The sequence below is a fragment of the Sinocyclocheilus anshuiensis genome, unplaced genomic scaffold, assembly GCF_001515605.1.
Source record: "Sinocyclocheilus anshuiensis isolate Anshui unplaced genomic scaffold, SAMN03320099.WGS_v1.1 scaffold460, whole genome shotgun sequence".
In the NCBI taxonomy this organism is placed as follows: domain Eukaryota; kingdom Metazoa; phylum Chordata; class Actinopteri; order Cypriniformes; family Cyprinidae; genus Sinocyclocheilus; species Sinocyclocheilus anshuiensis.
The window spans coordinates 794300-815412 of record NW_015554101.1 but is presented as its reverse complement, the minus strand read 5'-3'; the positions used below and the strand labels follow the sequence as shown (position 1 = coordinate 815412).

The following is a 21113-nucleotide window of genomic DNA, read 5'->3' as shown; positions in this document are numbered from 1 at the left end:
AGAGATGATGATCAGTATAGAGAGAGAGAGAGAGAGAGAGAGAGAGAGAGAGATGCAGAGCAGAGCATGTGCAGAGCAGGGGGGCGCGTGAAACAGGATTAAGAACCGCTGCTTTAGAACATTGATTTTGAAACTTGTGAATCCATTAGAACCGTTAGAAGACAGAATCACGATTCATGTATGAATAGGTTTTTTTTGTGCACCCCTAGTTTTGACAGCATGGCAACAACTCTTCCTCTTTTCTATAAAAGCAGCGCAACATGGCCTCGCCCCCTTCGTTGCATTAAAAGACTATATCTCCGTTTGCATTGAACTTTCAGCATCGTAACTTTGCAGATATTGTTTATGCTCAAACAGCAACATTACACACTAACTAAAGTTAAAAAAGTGAAATTGCAATCAAGCAACAAGTTTTAGCAACATGTTCTTTTTCTAAAAAGTATTAATGGAATATTCAGGACAATTTTCAAAAGGAATTGCAAATTGTATTTTCAATTGCGTTTTCCACATGTGGATGCATAAATTGTGACATAATCCAAATGCAATTGGGTATAATCGCTGTATTTGGGGTAAAAAAGACAGAATTATGTATTGTGCCAAGAAGGATGTCTGTTCGTTGACACAGGCACGAACTGATTAGCAGCTGCCTTTAGCAGAGCCTTTACCGATTACCTCCATTGATCAAAAGCACAAAAGAGTGACGTCACCTCCCAATACAAACATGCCCCATAGTATAGTCCCGCCTCTCACATTGATTGACAGCTTTCTGTGTAGACATCGGAAATTCAAATGCAAAAGAATTGGGATTACATTTGAGTTTTGGCAGTTTACATGCACGATGCAGAGAGTGAAAAAGCAAATGTGGTAATTAATATTGCTATTTAAATATGAAAGGCTCATAACTCGTTAGACATGGGAAATACAGTTGCAAATGGATTTAGCTTTTTCATTTGAAATGTGGCAGTCACTGTGCGTTCGCGAAAATGCAAACGGTAATGCAAGATTTGCATTTGGATTATGTCACAATTTATGCATCTACATGTGGGAAACGCAAATGAAAATACAATTTGCAATTCCTTTTGAAAATTGTCCTGAATATTCCTCCATAAGTGCGTGTACACAACTACCCTATAATGATAAAAAAAAAATTTAAATCTCGATAAATCCAAACCCCTTTCTAAAATCTAGCCGTTCTCTGATTCTTAGCTGTGTAATGTCACACAAGCCAAGCCCCCTCCCACGATTGTTGATTGACACTGGTGTTTTACCTTAGGGTGTACTCACACCAGGCACGGTTGCCTTGAACCAAGCCCGAGCGTGATTATCCTCCCTCCCCACTCCCCCGCTGGCCTGCACTCACACTTGCACTAAACATTCTGGGCTGGAGCACGCTTACGTCATGTACGAGATAATGGAGAAAACCACTTTCACTAATATTCTGCATAATAAATTTATAATTTATGCCGTGCAGCGATTTTTACTTGTATGTATCAGAGAATTATTATGGAGGCAGCAATGAAAGAAGAAAGAATTTGCAGCTTTACTCGCAAACTACAATTCCTGTTCATCAATAAGGTGAGAACCAGACCAGTTATAAACCTAAATATACTTGATTTAATTAAATTAGTTGAAAAGTGGACTGCAGTAGTAGTAATAGAATATGTTTGCGGTCGTAATGATGACAGTAGCGCACACAAAATAGTAGCTGTTCTGTTTTCCGGTGCGGTTAGCACGCACACTTCATGCGTACTGCGCCCGAGCCCACCTCTACGGATACGGACGCGATACAGAACGATCACACTAGTTAAACGAACCGGGCTTTGGAGGTCAAATGCGCTCGGGCACGGTTCAAAACGCCTAGTGTGAGTACACCCTTAGACCCGCCCTAAGTGAGCTGTCATCAGTCCGCCATTGTTTCGATGCCGGAGCAGGTGTAGACAAGAATGTCTCCTAAGCGATTGAGGTGTTTTGTTGTTGGATGTAATAATGAACATAGCAGTCATCATTTATTCCTGACATCTGAGCCGCTGAAGACGTAGTGGATTAGCTTTGTTTTTGAAGGGAATGCATCCTCCGATCTACCTAAACGTGTCTATGCGCAAATCATTCGTGATCCAGCTTCACCTCCAGAAGAAGTTTTTTTAATGAATTTTGCAAATCGCCTTTCCTAATAATGTGCTAGTTAGCAAGTTTCACGATGAATGCGGCTAAAGTTTACAGTCTCTCAGAGAACTGCGCGTCATCCCACTGAAGAGAGGGGCGGGGTGAGCAGAGGTCATTAGCATTTAAAGGGAAATGCACCGAAACGGCTTGCTGTAAACAGAGCTGTTTTTGACAGGTTAAAAGGGTGTTGTTTTACACTACCATTGAGAAATTTTTGCCAAAATATGTTATAGACTTTTCATTAAGACCCTAAAGAATAATATCAACTTGTGGAAAATGGGCATCCGATGACCCCTTTAAAATGGCATACTGGGACATAGTGATGACACAAATGAATCAGAGATTTGAATTAGTTCACTGAAATGGATACATGGGACTGACTGAAAGAAATGAATTGAATTTATTAAATTAGCCAAATTAAGGAAACATTTCGGAGATTAAGAAAGTCAAGTAGTGTAGCGAAGTACAACTTTCTCAGAGGTCACTTCCAAACTAAGCAGCTTTATATTGGTCAACATGGCATATTCACATGTTCAAAGTTTATTTAACAAACCTGAATCCAATGTGAAATATGTGTGGCGAAATTCCAGATCGCATGGATTCCAGTTGACAGAACTGTATTTGGCCCACAGAATTTTGCCGTACAGAGGTAAATGTGACCGTACTTTAATGCTGTTTTTATGACTGTAGTTTACTGAAAATCTACACTCATACTTTTAAGTCAAATGTGAATCTAGTCTAATGACACTGTCAGTAAGCTTAAATAAAATCAATGTGATTTATCAATCAATGTGAGGTCATTGTCAATGTTGTTTCTTTCTTGTATTCTCTTTAATATCACATTTTGTCTTTTAATCTATTTATCATTTCATTTCTCCGACTTTCCTCTTGTCTCTTTTCACCGTAAATCATGTGATTTATTATGTATATATAAATACACACACGTGCATGTATATATTTCAGAAAAATGTTATGTTTATATATTAAATATATTTATTTATAATATAAATTATAGGAATATAAATATATACATGTAAATATTTTCAAAATATATACTGTATGTGCTATATATATACAAAATAAATATACACAGAACACACACATATTATGCAAACAAAAACTTGTATTTTATATGTGATTAATAGCGATTAATCGTTTGACAGCACTAGTAGAATTATATCAGCTCAGAAAATGTGAGAAATTGTACAGATTAGTTTAAATATTACTCTAAATTACTCAATTATTGATCCTGTGAGGGAAACAAGGCAGTCAGCACTGTATAGTCTTCCCTTTGCCATTCAAATCTATTTATCCATAAGATTGATGCTTGACATAAATGGAAACCCCCCACCAATATCTTCAAGTAATTATGAATGTTTAGAAAAATAAAGAAATTCATTGGTCAAGAAGTGTGAGAAACTTGCAGTATACACCTTATATTTAACAATTAATATACGACAGTGGAAAAATACACAGTTTCTCCCCATACACAGTATACATAACGATAACCACACCAAATAAAAAGCGTAAGCATGGCATTTGTGTGGGTATAGGGATGAGATGGCAAAGTGTGACTGCTGGGTGTTCAGCATCACTGCAGCTGCCCGTTCAGCTCAGCACAGAGCCAGCTGCTCTCCTCTCACACACACACACACACGCTGCTCCTGTACCTCCTGATCGCACATTCACACACATGCATGACTAACACTTAACTCGCTCTCAGTAGGCACAACATTTAGCCTAATGTTGTACTGCAGAGAGCCTTTTAATCATGGGGCTCAGAATCGTTCAGTGTTTTGCACACATGTAATTGTCTGTTCATCAGGTTTGGAAACCGTGCTTCAGCCTCCCCAGTCCCCATTTCATCACCTTCAGGTTGCTGGAAAGTATTGTGGATGTGGTTTTCTTTGGAGTAATTGGCAGCTTTCAGGAGTCTTGGCCGGGGTGTAGGCTGAGGCATCATTATGTGTTTGACACCTTCGCCCTGTGTCTTGGATGTAGGCTGTGAAAGCTCACATTGCTGAGGTGCACCTCCAGTCCTATAATAGAGTCTATAGGGTGTTTACTGGCCGTCCTCTTAGTTTTGCACTGTTGTTTTTTCTTAGTCCACAGTGCTTTATTGGCATGATTGTAAAGATTACGAAATTACAGAAAGTATACAGTAGTTCCAATTAACTTTTGGTCTGAGAGTTGAGAACATTTATCAGACAGATATATGTTGTACAGGCCATGAAACTGTATTTTGCATTATTTTTGTTAATTATATTTTTTAAATGTATTTAAAATATATAACACATCCTCCTTTTTTTCTAATATATTTCTTTTGATGGCTTAATGTGAGGAATATTCCATATGCATGTAGCCACATTGTTATTTATGAAATAATATAAATACGATACATCATAGATGCATAGATAAAATCAGCAAAATCTATGTGTATTGAAATAATAGCGTCCATAATAGAATACATTATAAAATCAGGCATCGTATCAACTCCAGTACTGGCATTTAGAATACATTTGTATTGGTGCATTCCTTATAGGTTCATTAACTTGTAAAAGTTATTAACTTTCCATTCATTAAAACAATCAATTCATGAAAAATTCAGAATTTCCTCATAGATATAAAGCAGCACAACCATATTTTATACACACACGCACACACACAATATATATATATATATATATATATATATATATATATATGCCTTTTCGCTTCATTGTTGTCAAACCTGGTGCAGTGCACACACTTTTTATAAATCTAAGTACGTACACTAATGAGATGCTCCTGATGTGGGAGAGACAGCATAACAGTCTTTTCTTTGATGCATATTCAAATGACAGCTGTATCAGAGCTATTTCTTCAGTACATTTCTGTTCAGAATATGAGCTGTAAAATGATACCAAACATGACAGAGATCTATTAAAAGAATACTATATATGTTGAGAGGAAATGTGAGCTTGCACAGATGCACATCAACAATGCATGCATAAACGCTTTCCCAGGCATGGCATGTCTTCAGTATTCATATTAAAGGGTCTTTTATGCTAGTGTAGTAAAATGAAAATGGAAATACATGAGAATGCTGTAGATTGTTGCCCTGTACCTCTACAGTGGTGTGAACTCAATTTCTCATGTCAGCGATGCATTTTTCATATCTTTCATTGCTCTCACTTATTTTGCAGGATCCTGCAGCAGCAAAATGAAGACCTCCGTCGCCGGCTCTCCCAGACCACTCATAAGATGGAGGCGATGGAGACGGAGTTCGAAACCAGTCGACATTACATGCAAGCAGAGTTGGGTCGAACCAGAGACGACCTGGAGAAAATGAGAGACAAATTCAGAAGGTTAGCTACTTTTATTCAATATGGATGCATTGAATTGATCAAAAGTGACAGTAAAGACTTTTATAGTGTTACAAAAAATAGTCTATTGCATATTGCAAATACAGTTCTTTTGAACTTTATAAGAATCCTTAAAAAGACTACACAAAAATATGAAGCAGCACAAAAATAATAAAGTCCCAAAGACCTAAAAAAACCCAACAACAATTAAATATCAGGGGTTTTTATTGTTTTACAGCCCTGCTGTATTTATGTATATATCCAAACTTTGGCAAATTCCATGACATTCCGCATTATACTGTCCATTTTTATAACATGGATTCCATAATGCCATTTGCATTTTCTGCATTGTGGAAATCATGGCGCCCTAACATTTCTCCACAAACCTCTGACTGCAAAATGACAAGAGTTTTCCAGCATGAAACTTGCGTGTTGAGGAAAGAGGTGGATACAGCATCTTTCTTTCTGAAGTTGCAGGCGTAGATGAGGGAGGGAGATGAGACATAACCCTGCAATCCATTTTTAATGATTATGATCAAAGCAGCCAAATGAATGAGCTCTTTGTAGTTATATGAAGCTGGCAGCCATCACTTTAATCGCACTGACCGGCGGCTGTGTAGAGTTGCAGGACCCCTGCTGCAGGCCGCACTACAAAGCACAGCGGGATCGGCAGTGCAAAGCATGCTGGTCCGGCCGACACAGTCCAGAGGAAGACAAGAGGACTGCAAACTTGCCTAGATAATAACCACATAGAAAACATCTGGAAGACCTCCTTTCTCGTCAGTATTTAATACATTTGTTGTGGTGTGAGATTTCGAAGGGCAACACAGTTGTCTGACATGAATAGAATAAAAAAGGGAACATTTATGGTTCCGATTCCATTAACGATTCTTTTAGTGCTTTTTCTCTCTCATCACACTCAGTTCAGACAGCAAGTTCACAACTCGTATAAAACATGATGACTTTCAGTACAGGAAACAGTATTTTAGTATGGTGGTCCATCAGCAGACATCTGCAGAATCATTAACAGAAGCAAACATCATGAAAATCATTTGGTTCCAGAATTTTATAGAAATGGAACCAGTTCTGAATTTACAACACTTATTCAGTCGGAATCTAATACACCACAGCAGTGTTTATTTGAATCATATTTTATTTATTGATTGATTTAATATAATTTAAGTGATCAGGCACAAGTTTTTCTAATAAGCATTTTTTTTTAAATGTGATTTGAATTACTACTACAATGTTAATTAAATTGAGTTAACAGATGTTGTTCTGTTGTGCCGTTAAAAAAAAAAAAAGTGCCTGACAGCCTAGTCTTCAGGAAATAAATAAAAAATGTTTAACAGGCAATCAAGCAGCTCTATTGTTTGACAAAAGCCTTGTGTTTTTTCAGGCTAATTAAGAACTGCATTTGAGAGCCTTAAGTGGCTGTAATGTGTTACTTTCATTACAGGTAAGGGAGGAGAACAGCAGCGTGAGATTGTGGCTGATTTTAATGAGCATGAGCTTGCTGTGAGGCTGTGCTATTTGTGTAAGGGTTTAGTGGCACAGTAATGGCCAGTTCATCTGTGTAACTTGCCTCTGACATGCAGACAGGTTGTTTTTTTTGTGTGAACAAAGGCGAAGGCGACTGCATGTCAACGACACACAGATTTTGATGAAAGATTGTGTAGGCAAACTCTTTTCTTTGGAATATTGTGCACTGATAATGCACAATAAGACCAGGAACATTTAATCTTTAAGGTACTAAAATTCGGTCCGATATTTGAATGCAATTTGTCTGTTCAGACAAGTGTGAAAAAGAGAAATACAGCACAATATGCTGTGTGTACAGTGTAATGTGCTGTTTGCTTATCAACATTCTGATATACCCTATTTGTATTTTTCTTTTTTTACATTTTTTCCTTATGTTTTCTCTGGATTTGATTCGACTAATATTTTTCATAATTGCCTTTAATTATAATAATTGTAATAAAAACACACCCCACACAAATACGAGGTTAACAATGTGCAACTTTCCATTTCTGGCACCAGTTTGTCGTGGAGAAGAAAGAAAGTCAAACAACATTAACATGTTTTCAAACAGCCTTTCACTTTTTTTTTTTTTGAATTCGCTAAGATGATTATCAAACAACAAAAAATGCAATACACAGAGAGCCAGGTCTGTTCATGAGTGGCACTAAACAGCTCCAAACATGTGATCAAAAGAGCGACTCTTATTGGTCAACCAGTTTTCTTCATGGTATGATTGGGAAAAAAAGTTAGAACACCTCTCTGTAAAATAAATAAAATAAAATACATATGTGCATATGTCAATACATTAATTAATTAAAACTGCATTAATAGCATGCAAATGTTTGTTCATTCAAATTAAAATGTTTATCACACTTAATTTGTGCACCAAACATTCTTATTGGTACGAACAGGCATTTTTGCCTGTTTAAAGGGCAAAATTAAACAGGCATTTTTGCCATTTAGACACACCCCAAAAATGACATTTTCCAGCTGTTATAATAAAGGATCTGTTGAGTATTTAGGGCTGAAACTTCACAGACACATTCCGGGAACACCCAAGACCAATATTACATCTTGTAAAAAGGGGCATAATAGGTGCCCTTTAAATTTTGTCAAAATACGCTGAGTGGCTCCGCCCCTAATGAAATCTCATTGGTCCAAAATTCCATTACATATGTGTACTGTATATTAAACCTCAGATAGCTTAGCTGTGATTGTCTCTTTCATGCAGGATTTTGGCTTTCAAGATGGACAAAAAATTACTTGTCACTGTAAATGTCACTTCACACTTTGTTCTGAAACAATGTTATAAGTTCAGCTTTAGATCAGCAGATCCGAGTGCAGATTCTGATGATTTAATCGCGGACTCTTATCGGCCTGATATGCCCCTGATGGTCTGAGTGCAGCGCTTTGTGATTGAGTCGGTGTGTAATTTGGCTGCAATCATGCCACTTTATCTCCAATCAGGATGCATCTCCGGCTTATATGGTTTCAGATGGCAGAGAGATTGAATTACCCAGCATTCCTTCCATCAAAAAAAGTGTGGTGCTCACATTTGCTGCTCCATTTCCCCGCCTGCCACATCCTAAACCTGCATGCCAGCTCTCCGCAGATAATAGCCTAATTGGATTGTAATTGGTTAGTGATTCTGCAGCGTAGGCCTTTGAATGCCATCTCTGATCTAACGCCGTAACATTGTCACATGCGCTGTGGCGATTTGCACCAGGTGCTCTGGGCTCTGGGAACCCTTGAATGAGAGGTATTGTTATAGATGTTTGTTTGTTTACTTAATTACCTGTTTATGTGGTGCATTTTTATTGAATTTATTTTGTTTCTGAGGCTGTTCAATTGGACCTTCCCCTCCTCTGTGATTCAGAGCGGTCATCAAGTAGCAGTAATTGCATTCCATCAGCACCGGCCGTTCGCCGATATGAACTGCTGCTAGAGTTTATGACTCGGCGCAAATCACCTCCGCTTGCTAAAATTAATTGATTAAATTCTAATTGTTATGAAGCCAGACAGTGAAAGTCTCTTATGATCTGCCAGGCAGCGGAACAGTATTGATCCACGAGAAGGAAAGAGTGATTGAGATTGAGGTTTGCGCTGTAAACCGAAAAGCAGAAGTTGGAGATAATGTGCCATGCAGGCCAGATGGTCTTTGTAAGCACAAATCAATGTTACCTTCTAAAGGTTTTTGAACGGAAGCCTTGGCACCTTGTGCTGAATCTCATTTCGTGAATTCAGTGTTGATTCAATGAAGATATAAAATCAAATGTTATCAGCATCACCTCATGTAGCCCACGCCTTATTTCTTAGATGTGTTTGGTCTTTAACCCTCTACAGCATAGCATTGCCCTCAGGCAACGGAAAGTTTTTCATATGCCCCATGTTCAGTACATGTTTTTTTTAAATGACTGCAACCAATTAAAATGTTTGAAAAGTATTAAAGAACAGTACAATAAGATGTGGGAATCACTATCAAGCACCATTTGCACATGGTGTGAGAAGAAGGCAAGATTATTTGCTTTGGTAATCTAATTTAAAATGACATGAACTGTACATATAAAATGTGTGTGTGTGTGTGTGTGTGTATGAAGGTGTAGAGAAGACTTTTGTCAGGTTTTATGAATTTTTTTATTTATTTTGCATGTTCCGAAATTCTGTTTTTCTTTTCGTTGCCTCAGGGCAGCGTTGTGCGATAAAGGGTAAGGAAGCAGGGGTCCACGGTAGAGGTCTTCTCGGGTCCTAAAATCTCTACCCGACCCGAATCGACCCGAATCACTTCTTACCCGAACCCAACGTGCATAAATAAAATTTTTTTAAAGAAAAACCCAACCCGAGACAGACCCGATGAAATTAGACCCGAGTTCGACACGACGGCATTTATTTTCGAACCCGAATGTAAACGGCATTGACATGTGTACAGCCTGCAGCCCCGCAGTCAGTCAGGAAAAATCCTGGAGTCCTGTTGACTGATTTGGCCACTTCTCCATTACTTTGATTTATTTAACATTTATTCAATTTATAATTAGGTTACTTTATATTAGTGCCTGCCTGATGGATACAAGGTATTTCTGAGCTCCACTTTCAATTGTGACCAGTGGATTTGAAAAATAAACGTGATAGTTTGATAAAAAATAAATCGATAGCCTAATCATGGATTCGCTGTTGTCTGCAACCTGATCTCCGGCGAAAGGCTTCTGCACACAAAAAAGAAAAGCCCTGCATGAACACGCAGCATAATGAAGCGAGTGGATTTTCCTGATGGATCTCATATCTATAAGATGATGTCTGTGTGCGAGGATTACGAACGTATGCTCCTTTTCTATGTGCGTTCCTCTCTTAACACGAAAGTGAAAGTAACCTACGCATTCGGGATAGTTTAAAAGAATTCGGGTCTAATTGGGTCCATTTGGGAAAAGCATGTTTATTTTAAATTACCCGAGACCCAAGGCCGCCAATACCGAACCCGACCCGTGTCCGAGGTACTCGTCGATGTTTTGGACCCGAACCCGCTTGGGTCTCGGGTCGGACCTCGGGTTTTCGGATCCAAGTGGACCCGTGAAGACCTCTAGTCCACGGCTCCCATCCCTAACCAGGATTTCCCATTGACAATACATACGGGCAAATAATGTGTGACAAAAAGGGAAGATGCAAGGTTCCTGGGTGCACAGGAACACCCAAAGTGATGTGCAAAAAGTGTAACGTGCACCTCTGTTTCACAGCAGAGAAGAAGCGCTTTTTGAAGTTTCACACAGAGTAAAATCTCATTCCATGAAGTACATGATATGACACGACACTACATCAGGGCTGGGAAACTTCAGTCCTGGAGGGCCACTGTCCTGCAGAGTTAACTCCAACCCTAATCAAACACATCAGAACCAGCTAATGAATGTCTTTTAAGATCACTAGAAAGCTACAGGTAGGTGTGTTTAATTAGGGTTGGAGCTAAACTTTGCAGGACAGTGGCCCTCCAGGACCGAAGTTTCCCAGCCCTGCACTACGACTGTCTGTATCAAATGCAATATATCAAATGCGTTTCAAGTGTTTTTCCCTTTCACTTAATGATTTCTTGACATTTTTTGACAGATTTGTGATTTTGTATTGCTCTCTGAACATTGTCTTATGATATGTGAATGGAGAATTTTCTCTGTGATTCTGCACCATTGTTGCACAACGTTGCTCTAAGGCAGTGGTTCCCAACCCTGGTCCTGGAGGCACCCCAACACTGCATGTTTTGCATGTATCCTTAATCAAACACACCTGATTCAGGTCATCAGCTCATTAGTAGAGACTGCAAGGCCTGAAATTGGTGCGTCAGAGAAAGGAGACATGCAAAATGTGCAGTGTTGGGAACCACTGCTCTAAGGCAACAAAAAAATATTTTGGGGTGAGTGGAGGTCAAAAAATGTTTTATCAATAAAATGTTCCCAAATAAACCAAAAAATGTGGAATAATTTATTATCATGTACCATCAAAATGTGTGCAGTAGAGGGTTAATACTCCTTAACCGCTGAAAAAGTGCTGTGTAAATGATTCATATTAAATAAATATTAAACATACTAATTACTGTCTAAATTATTAAAGGAATTGTTCCAATCCCATATGGCTTTCTCTCTTCCTTGAAGCACAAAAGAAAGTTTTTGGAGGATATCCTGGCTGCTGTTTTCCATATAATGAGAAACGTTGGAACTATCAAGCTGCAAAATGACAAAAGTAGCAGCATAAAGGTATCATAATGCATATTCACTTCAGTTATATGGAAAAGAGCCAGGATAGTTTTCAGAAACTGGAAGTAAGTCATATGATGAGAGATTTCTCATTTTGTGTGAACTATCCATTTTTGTTTCCTCATAAATGTAGACTTATGTACTATAAAATATCCAAAAAGCACAATGTAAAATGGCAGTAAGTCTTCGTAAACAACGTTCATAAAATAGTAGGCGAAATACTCTGATTAACATATTTTCACACATCTAATGGACACTTTAGGGCAATTTTGGGCACGGTACTGCTTTCTGTTCTCTGCATTAGTATCGTTAAATTTGCTGAGAAAAGGAAGTAGCAACTAGGACTTCGAGGGCTAAAGATTTTTCTTGTCGACTAATAGTCAGGGCTGGATTAACAATAGGGCTAGGATGGGCTGAAGCCCCAGGGCCCGAGCAACGAGGGGGCCTGTGATTGGCTGTGGAGTAGATTGACTGAAGCGCCAGTCGCCAAAGCCCCACCACGCCCCCACTTATTAGTGCTATTTGATTATTGTGATGGGGGGCCCTGCAGTAAGTCATAGTCCCAGGGCCCAGTGAGGTCTTAATGCGGCCCTGCTAATAGTCGTTCATTTCGACTAATCGACTAATCACACATTTATATTAATAAACTATATAATTCATAATAATGAGCCTTTAATTGCCTAAAGCCTATCAGCGCTCCAGCGCACACATAAAGCTTGCCATAGCACACCGGCAGTAATGATTATGAATTCTTCGGGAAAATAGTAAGAAGACTGCTTTAACATCATTATTCATTGATAATGATAAGTGTTTTCTGTATTTTCGGCTGCAGTGAAGACTCGTCAACTCCACAGTGGACTCACACTTTTATGGACAAATATAAACATATGTTTTCCATTTGAATTGATTCATTTAAAAGTAGACATTTTCTATAGGCTAGATATATTGTTAATGTCTGCGAGGCAAACACAGAGTTTTGGTTAATTCATACATTTTTTGATGCGCTCAAGTTCGCAGAGACTTAGACGGCAGAAAGCGCACCCTGTTTGCTTTCGTTATTTTACAAAAGCACAATGATTTGTTGTTATTGTGAGTGCACACAAATAAAAGTATACCTTTCACAGATTGGAAGGATTTATTACTCTTATCTGTATGAGCAAAAATGATGGAGTATTTTAAGTTTAATGCAAGTGATCGCTCCGGCTCTTCTAAGTTGACTGTCATGCATCTTCCACACTCCGCACTTCAATAGTGCACATTTTTCTAGGTTAACATTAAAGTGTGTATTAAATGTAATGTTACTACTACTTATATGTTTCAGATCATAAACCACATTTGAGGTCGAAACGACCAATGTACTGTAATTACCACATAGACTAGCTGTTAATTACCTGTCCGTAACTTACTAATGGTTAGTCGACTATTAGGGGGCAGCCCTAGTGGCAACAGATCTTTTCTTCCTCATTAAGACGTATAAGTGTTACAGATTATTAAAAAAGAAAAAAAATGTAGTGAGGGGTTCCGTCTATCGGTTGTTGATTGGATTTTGAGATGTGGGTGTTGCATTTTGATCAAATATGTCCAAACAAAATGTAAAAAAATGAAACTTACATGGATAAATTATTCGCAATAAGACCTGTCATGCATTTGAAAAAAATGTATCACCATTTCCAGAAAAATTTTAAGCAGCACAACTATTTTCAGCATTGATAAGAAATGTTTGTATGAAAGCAGCAAAACAGCATATTAAAATTATCTCATGTGACAGTGAAGACTGGAGTAATGATGTTGAAAATTAAGTTTTGCATCAAAAATGACATTTTAAAATATATTAATGTAGAAAACAATTATTTTAGATAGGGATGCACCGATACCACTTTTTCCAGAAATAGAAGTCGCGTTTTTTCATCTGAAACGTGCTGCGATTTATATTCCAAAGCCACTCATATAATGCAGAAACACACAAGCAAGCAAAACACGCGCATGCCTGCAGGTATTTGTACTGATGCAGAATGAGAGGACAGTAGTACAGCCTAGCGCATTTCACACAGGCTGTTAGTTTCACTTTCGCCAGAAAGTCGTGTATGCCTAAGGTTGAAAATAAATGATGTTTATAGTGAATGCCCCTATAAATGGTCTTATTTTTACGATTTAGTTTTAATCCAAATGATGCGTGTGCTAAGTGAGTGAACATCAAAGATCACATGGCGTTGTGACCGCTTGAGGATTTAATGACTTTAATATCAGACACACTCTCTTACAATTCTGTGTTTGAAATATAAGGTCTTATTATTGCAATAACTTGTGAATATTTCTTCAGCTGCTGTACCTCTGCCTTCAGCTGTGGCGAGCTCTAGTGAGCTTCAGCGAGCTGACAGGATGCAGTAGCATTTCCCAGCACAGCAGCGAAATCCTGTTGTTTCCTGCGTTGTTTGATGCCATATTCCCAACTCAATGCCACACCGCACCAGCATATATCATATAACATCTGGATATAGCTTTATACCCTGACAGTGACATATATTTGTTTTGTTTTCCCCCCGCAGACTGCAGAACAGCTACACGGCATCTCAGAGAGCTAATCAAGACCTGGAGGAGAAACTTCACGCCCTGGTAACCTTTACACTCCACTTCACTTTTCCTTTCTAAAGTCTTTTATCTTAAACACTGATGTCTTTAATTGCCGTTTAATTGTTCCGTGTGCCCTAACGACGCCACTCTCTCAGTCAGTTCGTCACAAGTATTATGAACTGTAATTGAGGAACCTTTTGCTTTGCTTCATTCTCCAGGGACTAACAAACAAGTAACAGTATTCCTCATGCCACTCATGCATGCAGGAAGTTAATTTTCAACTGGGAAAATTGTTGTTTGAAGACAAGCAACAGTAATTGTGTTGCTCTGATTCGCACTTGAGATAAAAACGCCATTATTCTTGCATTGTGTTTAAATTGTTGCAGTTCTGCTACAAACCAACTGTGAGTTTTGTTTACTCGCCAAGTGTAAAGCCAAATCTGACTCACTTTTAGCTCTTTCTGGATGTTCATTTTGGACCCTGCCTTCATAGATGAGCTGTGATGGGCAAATAATCATGCCATAGACGATCATAGTCACTTCCCACTGCTCTCATCTCACTGCTGTGCATAAAACAGTGTATAAGCACAGTCCTGTTATCATGATTTTCCTAAAAATTTCAGCTGTTGCCAGTTGTTGGCGATACACTACTCTACTGAGAACGTTTACAATAAATGTATGGGCGAGTGGTTTAACAAATAATGCATTTTACATTCATCAGAAAGAATCCAGGATTTTTGCCAGTTCTTCTTTTTTCTCAAAGGATTAGTTCACCCAAAAGTGAATGCGAAAAAATGAGAAATCATTGTTTACTAACTCCCTTGTCGTTCCAAACCTGACTGCTGTGGAAGACAAAGGGAAATTATGAATAGGTCAACTGATATAGATCACATAACACAATTTAAAGTAACAATAAAATCAAAATGGACAGTTCTTATTTTTTGTATAGAATATTGCAGTTATAAATAATTTATACATGCACATCATTATTTATTTATTACTTTTTTAATTCACGTGCCCTTGTAATCTTTAATTGGTGCTGTCAAAATAGACGTCCCAGCTTTTACCAAATATGCCAAATATTTTTTACTAAATATTGGCGGGTACATCAGCCTTGGTGATATATCTGTCAACCACTAACTTTGAATAATGTATTTATCTTTTCAATGTGTTAGACTTATAATTTGAATAAGAGCTGGCAACCTCCGAAAAGGCCTCAAAAATCTATGGAATAGCTTCAAAACCGTCATTTATACCACAATTTTTGGTATTTTGGAGATCAAACTAACAAAAACATAAAAACAACTGCGGAGCACGCCACGGAGGCAGCCATCAGCGTCGGCGCCATCTTCGAGACATCCCTGCATTTACATAAATTTGAAGAGTGACCAGGATTTTCATCAAAAATTCACCTTTTATGTTGCACAGAAAAGAAAGTCATGCATGTTTGGAATGACTTGAGATTGAAACAATGATGAGAATGGTAATTTTTGGGTGAACTGTCCCTTTAAGTGCATCAAAGACTTTCAAGCATTAATGTTAAATGTATTCATTTTTAAATTATAAAACATTTCTACAGGAAAAGACCCATGATACTTCAGTGTTGTCATGCTGTCATTCATTTGCCACTCCAGTACTGTTTAAAATTCAGTCACAAGAAATAAAAAAAGATTCCGCTCCCTTCTAAAAGATTGATTTGCCATTGATGTTTTTTGCTTTTAAAAAAAAAAAAAAAGAAGAAGAAATGCAGAGGGCCCTGAATGACCACTCTGGTTGTGGTCATAATTGTCACAGTTAAGGCCATGCTGATGGATCAGTCAGGCGATTTGGTAGTAGACAGAACTCAGCATGTTTTTTTTTTTTCATAAAAGCTTTGTTTGGATGAAAATTTTCTGTGCTTTACCACTCAAACAAAGCCAAAGTAATTGTCTGAGAACAATCGAGAGCCGGAAAAAAATGAACAACATCAAAAGCTAAAGATTGAATAAATGTACAAATTTGTACCTAAGCCTCTTTTTCTTCACTGAGTATAAAACAATTCCCACTGGATGTTCTAATACATCATAATAACTGTCATAGACTGCTGTCGTCCCCCGACAATGTTATTCAATTAGGATGAATGCGATTTAAAGATTATTTGAATGTGATTGTGCATCACAGAAACCGGGCGTCCTGTGTTCAGTGTGATGCATTCATTAAAATATCTTTGGAAACTGCTGTTGGTTGTTGTAATAAATTGTTAAAGGATTCCATGTTTTATTAAAGCCAATATGAATCTAAATTTTCCCCCGACTGCCTTTTTCCAGTTTCGCTCAAATGAAAATTTAATCAAACATGCATCTATAATAAGTTATTTTAGGAATCTTTTATCACTCTTAGGTGGTCTGCAAAATTATCTCTAGAGTAATTTAGCATGACTGGAAAACTTCAGAACGAGTCGCTCTCTCTTAATCACGTCTGAAGACTCCATGCGTGTATAAGGATAGCATTAGCTCCTGATGATTTATGTTCATTTTCAATTAAATCCCAGCGGTGTCTTAGTTCTGCATGGTGAGATCTCATATCCATGACCTCTGCATAAAGATTTGCCAATCACAGGTGAAACAGGTGGCATTCTGCTCAGTAATCTTTCATCGTGGACACGGGAATTATCCCGGCCGACCTGTTCCACCTCGTGAAGGGCCCATCATGTCTTACCGTAGGTGCTCTCAGGACACGAGCTCACTCAGAGTACTGGTTTAGCGAAATCATCTCCAAATACAATCAGCAAGCAGCAAGAATGTGGAAATCTGTTTTTAGTTTAGATTTGCAACCGCGTTTCTGGTTGGTTAATACAGCATATTCAACAATGATTGAAAAGCATAGAGAGAGAATTGAAATTTGTTTGAAATTAAGTGCAGAATTCATCTCTCTATCTCTCTTCAAAATCAAAACTATAAAATATATCAACTCTATTCTCAACTACTGGTCAGTCTTTCTCAAGCCAACATCAAAGTTTGTCTTGATAAATGTTTCTGTCTAGCTTTATTTCCACTCAACTTCACTTACCAAAAACAGTTTTTAATAGGTTTAATTGTAGTTGATAAGTTTTACAGGATAATCATTTCTAGAGCCCGACTGATATGTGTTTTTTTGGGGGCCGATACCGATATTGTGGAATAAAAAAAGACTGATATCGATATTCTTTGTGTAGGCTATATTATTGTACAGTATAGTCGAAAGTTTGGACACACTTCCCATTCGTTTGTCCAAACATTTGACTGGTACTATAGAATACAGTATATACATAAACAGAATATATATACATAAACATTTTTTGCAATAACTCAAATGTGGTGATCAAACACTTATAATGATGTGACAAACATAGGCCTATGTAATGGAGGCAGGGTATTTAACAATTTAACAATAAACTTTATTATTCTAAATGAGTCTGACATCAGTGCACTTAACAGTAAAGTTCACTTATTATAAATAACTTAAAAAACACAAATAGAACAAAATATATATAACTTGAATTAAGAAAATAAACAAGGTAACTGTGTAGGGCAAGCAAGCTACTGCCAATCCAACAGGGGCAGGTTTATGCAGGAAGCACAGCTTTTCCAAATGTAAACATCTAAAATGAATAAATAATAATAATAAATAATATTTTTCACAAATTCTGTGTTGTGTATTTTCTGGTAATCAAATGAACATGCAGAACATTAGGATTCGTATTTAAATAGTCTTTTTGCAGTTTAATATTAACAGACACTAGTCTATATCGCGATTTGATTTAAGTGTACTGACCTGTTTTTTATTTGTTCATCAAAAATAAGACAAATTCCATGAAATTCCGCGTTATACAGTAAATTCCGTTTTTATGACTGGATTCCGCGATTCCATCCATGTTCTCTGCATCACGGAAATCATAGGGCCCTACAAATGTAGCAAACGAATATGATAAGCTCATTGTGAAAGTAAAAGACGGGGACATTGATGTGTATTTACTTTAGCATTAAGTCTCTCCAACTAGGTGACAACGTAGCGTTAAATCACCATTCAAACGACTCAAGCCACCACCACACTGCCGTCTATTGGACTGCCGAAAGATACTAACTTTTTAATCTGCTACGTTATTGACTGTACTGACAAACTATGCTGACACCGTGTCTGCGCCGCAACAGGATGCGACAAAGCGACCATTTAAAATCATTTGAACTCTGTGTCAGCATGTCATAAATAGAACGAGGCATAGGTTTACTGTCGGGATTTGTCGTGTCGCATCGCGCCACATCCAGTGTAGACAACATCACTGATTATAATGGGTTCTATTGTATTTTGTCGCGCCGCTCGCGTCCGGTGTAGACACCCAGTTAGGAAATGTGATGTGACCGATGTGATAAGCATGAGCTGTGGGCCGCGGCGTGGCCGGTATAAACACCAGCATTGACTGAGTGGCCGCGGAACCGTATGCGCCGCAGACGTGTCAGCTCTAACGCCACTGAATCTGCTGTTAAAAATTAACCATCCATTCATCATATCATCATGCAAAACTAAGAATTAGAATCATTGTAATGTGACAATCAAATACAGGTGTGAGTGGGTAGCGGGCGGATAATTTATTTGAAGCATTTATTTGGACTCGCCAGTAGCAAACAATATACAGCAAACAGTCTCTGCTGGACAAACTAAGTAATTACACCATTCAGAAGCATTTAATCTGCGTTATATGTTCTGTAAAAAATTTTTCATATCGGTGACGTATTCGCAGATACCGATATATCTGTGACAGGCTCATATCGGCCGACAATATCGGCAAAATGATATATCGGTCAGGCTCTAATCATTTCTAACTAAATGATAAAGTGGTGATCCAGAAGTGTGCAAATATATTGTGTCTTTCTTATGACTAGTTTCTATCTTTCTGTCCTCTTCCTTTCTTGTCTGTACTTGTCTTTCTCTCATTTAATACTTGCAGACATGCAGGTTAATGGAAATATAAGAAAAAGCGCAAAATTATCTTTCTCTTCCTTTCTTTCTTCTCCCTTTCCTCTCCCCTCATGCTGCCTTGTGACTTTGGGTATTTCACCATATTCTTCATCATCATCTTCGTCATCATCAGGCTGCCATCAGTCAAACTTGGGTCTACGCAGTTGCGTTCTCATTCTCTTTCTATTCCATTTCCTTCTGTCTGTCTCTGCTCTCCCAATAAGTATCGCTGTAGATATCATTCCCATGAGTCACTGCATCTCCTTCCTGTCTCCTCTCCTCTCTTCCTGTAGTAGATGGCTGGATATAGCTGTGGCCATGCCCGTGTCTGTGCATGTGGACAGGGGGATTCTGGGATAGATGTCACCCCATAAAGTGCAGTCCAAATGTTTAACACAGTGGTTAAAATGCACAGCAAACACTAAGAAAATAAAATATTCATGAGTATGAATGAATTACAAATGATATTTTACAGCATTTAAGGCCACTCCAAGATAGAAACACTATTTGTTGGGCCATTCTGTGTGAAAGTGAGTAATAAAATCCCTTTTCTAAGTCCATTAGTGAAGTGTTCAATAACAGTGGCCACGCACTACACTACCCCTAATCCTGAAGAGAGATCAACTAATCACGGCAAAGCTCAACAGTCAGACCGCTCACTTTCATTTACCAACCCAAACCATATTTCTGTCACAGTTTCTTCAAATTAAAGTTTTTATTTTGACAGGTTGTTGTGAAGACCTTCAGTTTCAGCAGTGATTAATTATAAAACTACTGATTACGTTTGGAAACAGTTAAAACATTGTTTAAAAACAATATATAAAGACAATTCTTATTACAAAATACTCAAACATAAAAATAGTTTGAGAGTGTAGAGAGGTTTGATTGTCAGATCTTTATGGGAATGTACAGTGAATGTAATGTTTTGCCATGATTGGTTGATTTCTCTTTAGGATTATGGGTAGTGTAGTACTTCATGGGGAACTGTGTAATTACACATGATTATGAATATTTTTCATGTTAGGACTTTCTTTAAACGTTTACTGCTGATTTTTTTTTTCTTTATGAAAAAAAAAAGAATGGGACTTTTACTTCTGGAGCCCTACTATTTACTTTGCTCTGTTCTGCTCACATAAATGGGTTGTCAGCGGAAACTTTTGTTGTTGTTAATTAACAATATTCACGATATAACGATATTTCAATAGCTGCAAATTATAATTTTGCATCTTTTGCAGGTAGACAGACACATTATATTATACGGGCATATATTTCCTAAATAAATTATGTATTCTTAGTCAATTATGAAACCTTTTAGAGTAGCACTAAAGCGCAGACACTGTTGGTATTTTGACCACTTGACTACAACTTTGGATGATGTGAATGCAGCTGTTAATGTGATAAAATTCCCTCCTTTCTATCCCTGTTTCCGTCAGATGTGCTGTGCATTATACTGGCTGTTGCATTGCTGTTGTTACATGTGGACTCTGCATTGTGTTGAAAGGCTGCCCCCTCCTTAACACTCTTTTATTGGTCCACATTGTCCACTTCAGTCAAACAGTGACTATAAAGATAATTGCTTTGTTATGGACATGCCAAGTTCCAGATTAAGGGTCACAGTTTCTGTCTACTTTTTCTCAGTGTCTCTCTTTGTATCTCTCTGTCTCCACTTAAACCAAGAGCCGGCAGGGCTGAAGTGTGTCTTAAGTAGTAAAGCTTCTGTTAAGTTCTTTCAAGAGCTTTTGTTCAGACATTTTAGTACAAAGACATTTCGGACTTTGCCATCACAGCAGGAGTGAAGTGTCTTCAGACA

General features: G+C 37.9%; 1 protein-coding gene across 7 annotated transcripts in view; it reads left to right on the top strand.

The window, feature by feature from the left end:
* The window catches only part of tjap1 (tight junction associated protein 1 (peripheral)), a 129602-nt gene that overhangs the window by 95946 nt on the left and 12543 nt on the right, over positions 1-21113 (top strand). For 6 of the 7 annotated variants that reach the window (XM_016461853.1, XM_016461849.1, XM_016461851.1 and 3 more), the window contains 3 exons: positions 5349-5510; positions 14305-14371; positions 19437-19466. In XM_016461853.1, coding sequence (XP_016317339.1) covers positions 5349-5510; positions 14305-14371; positions 19437-19466 — 259 coding nt within the window. The remainder of the gene's footprint in view (positions 1-5348; positions 5511-14304; positions 14372-19436; positions 19467-21113) is intronic. The other variant, XM_016461848.1, reaches the window with a different exon arrangement.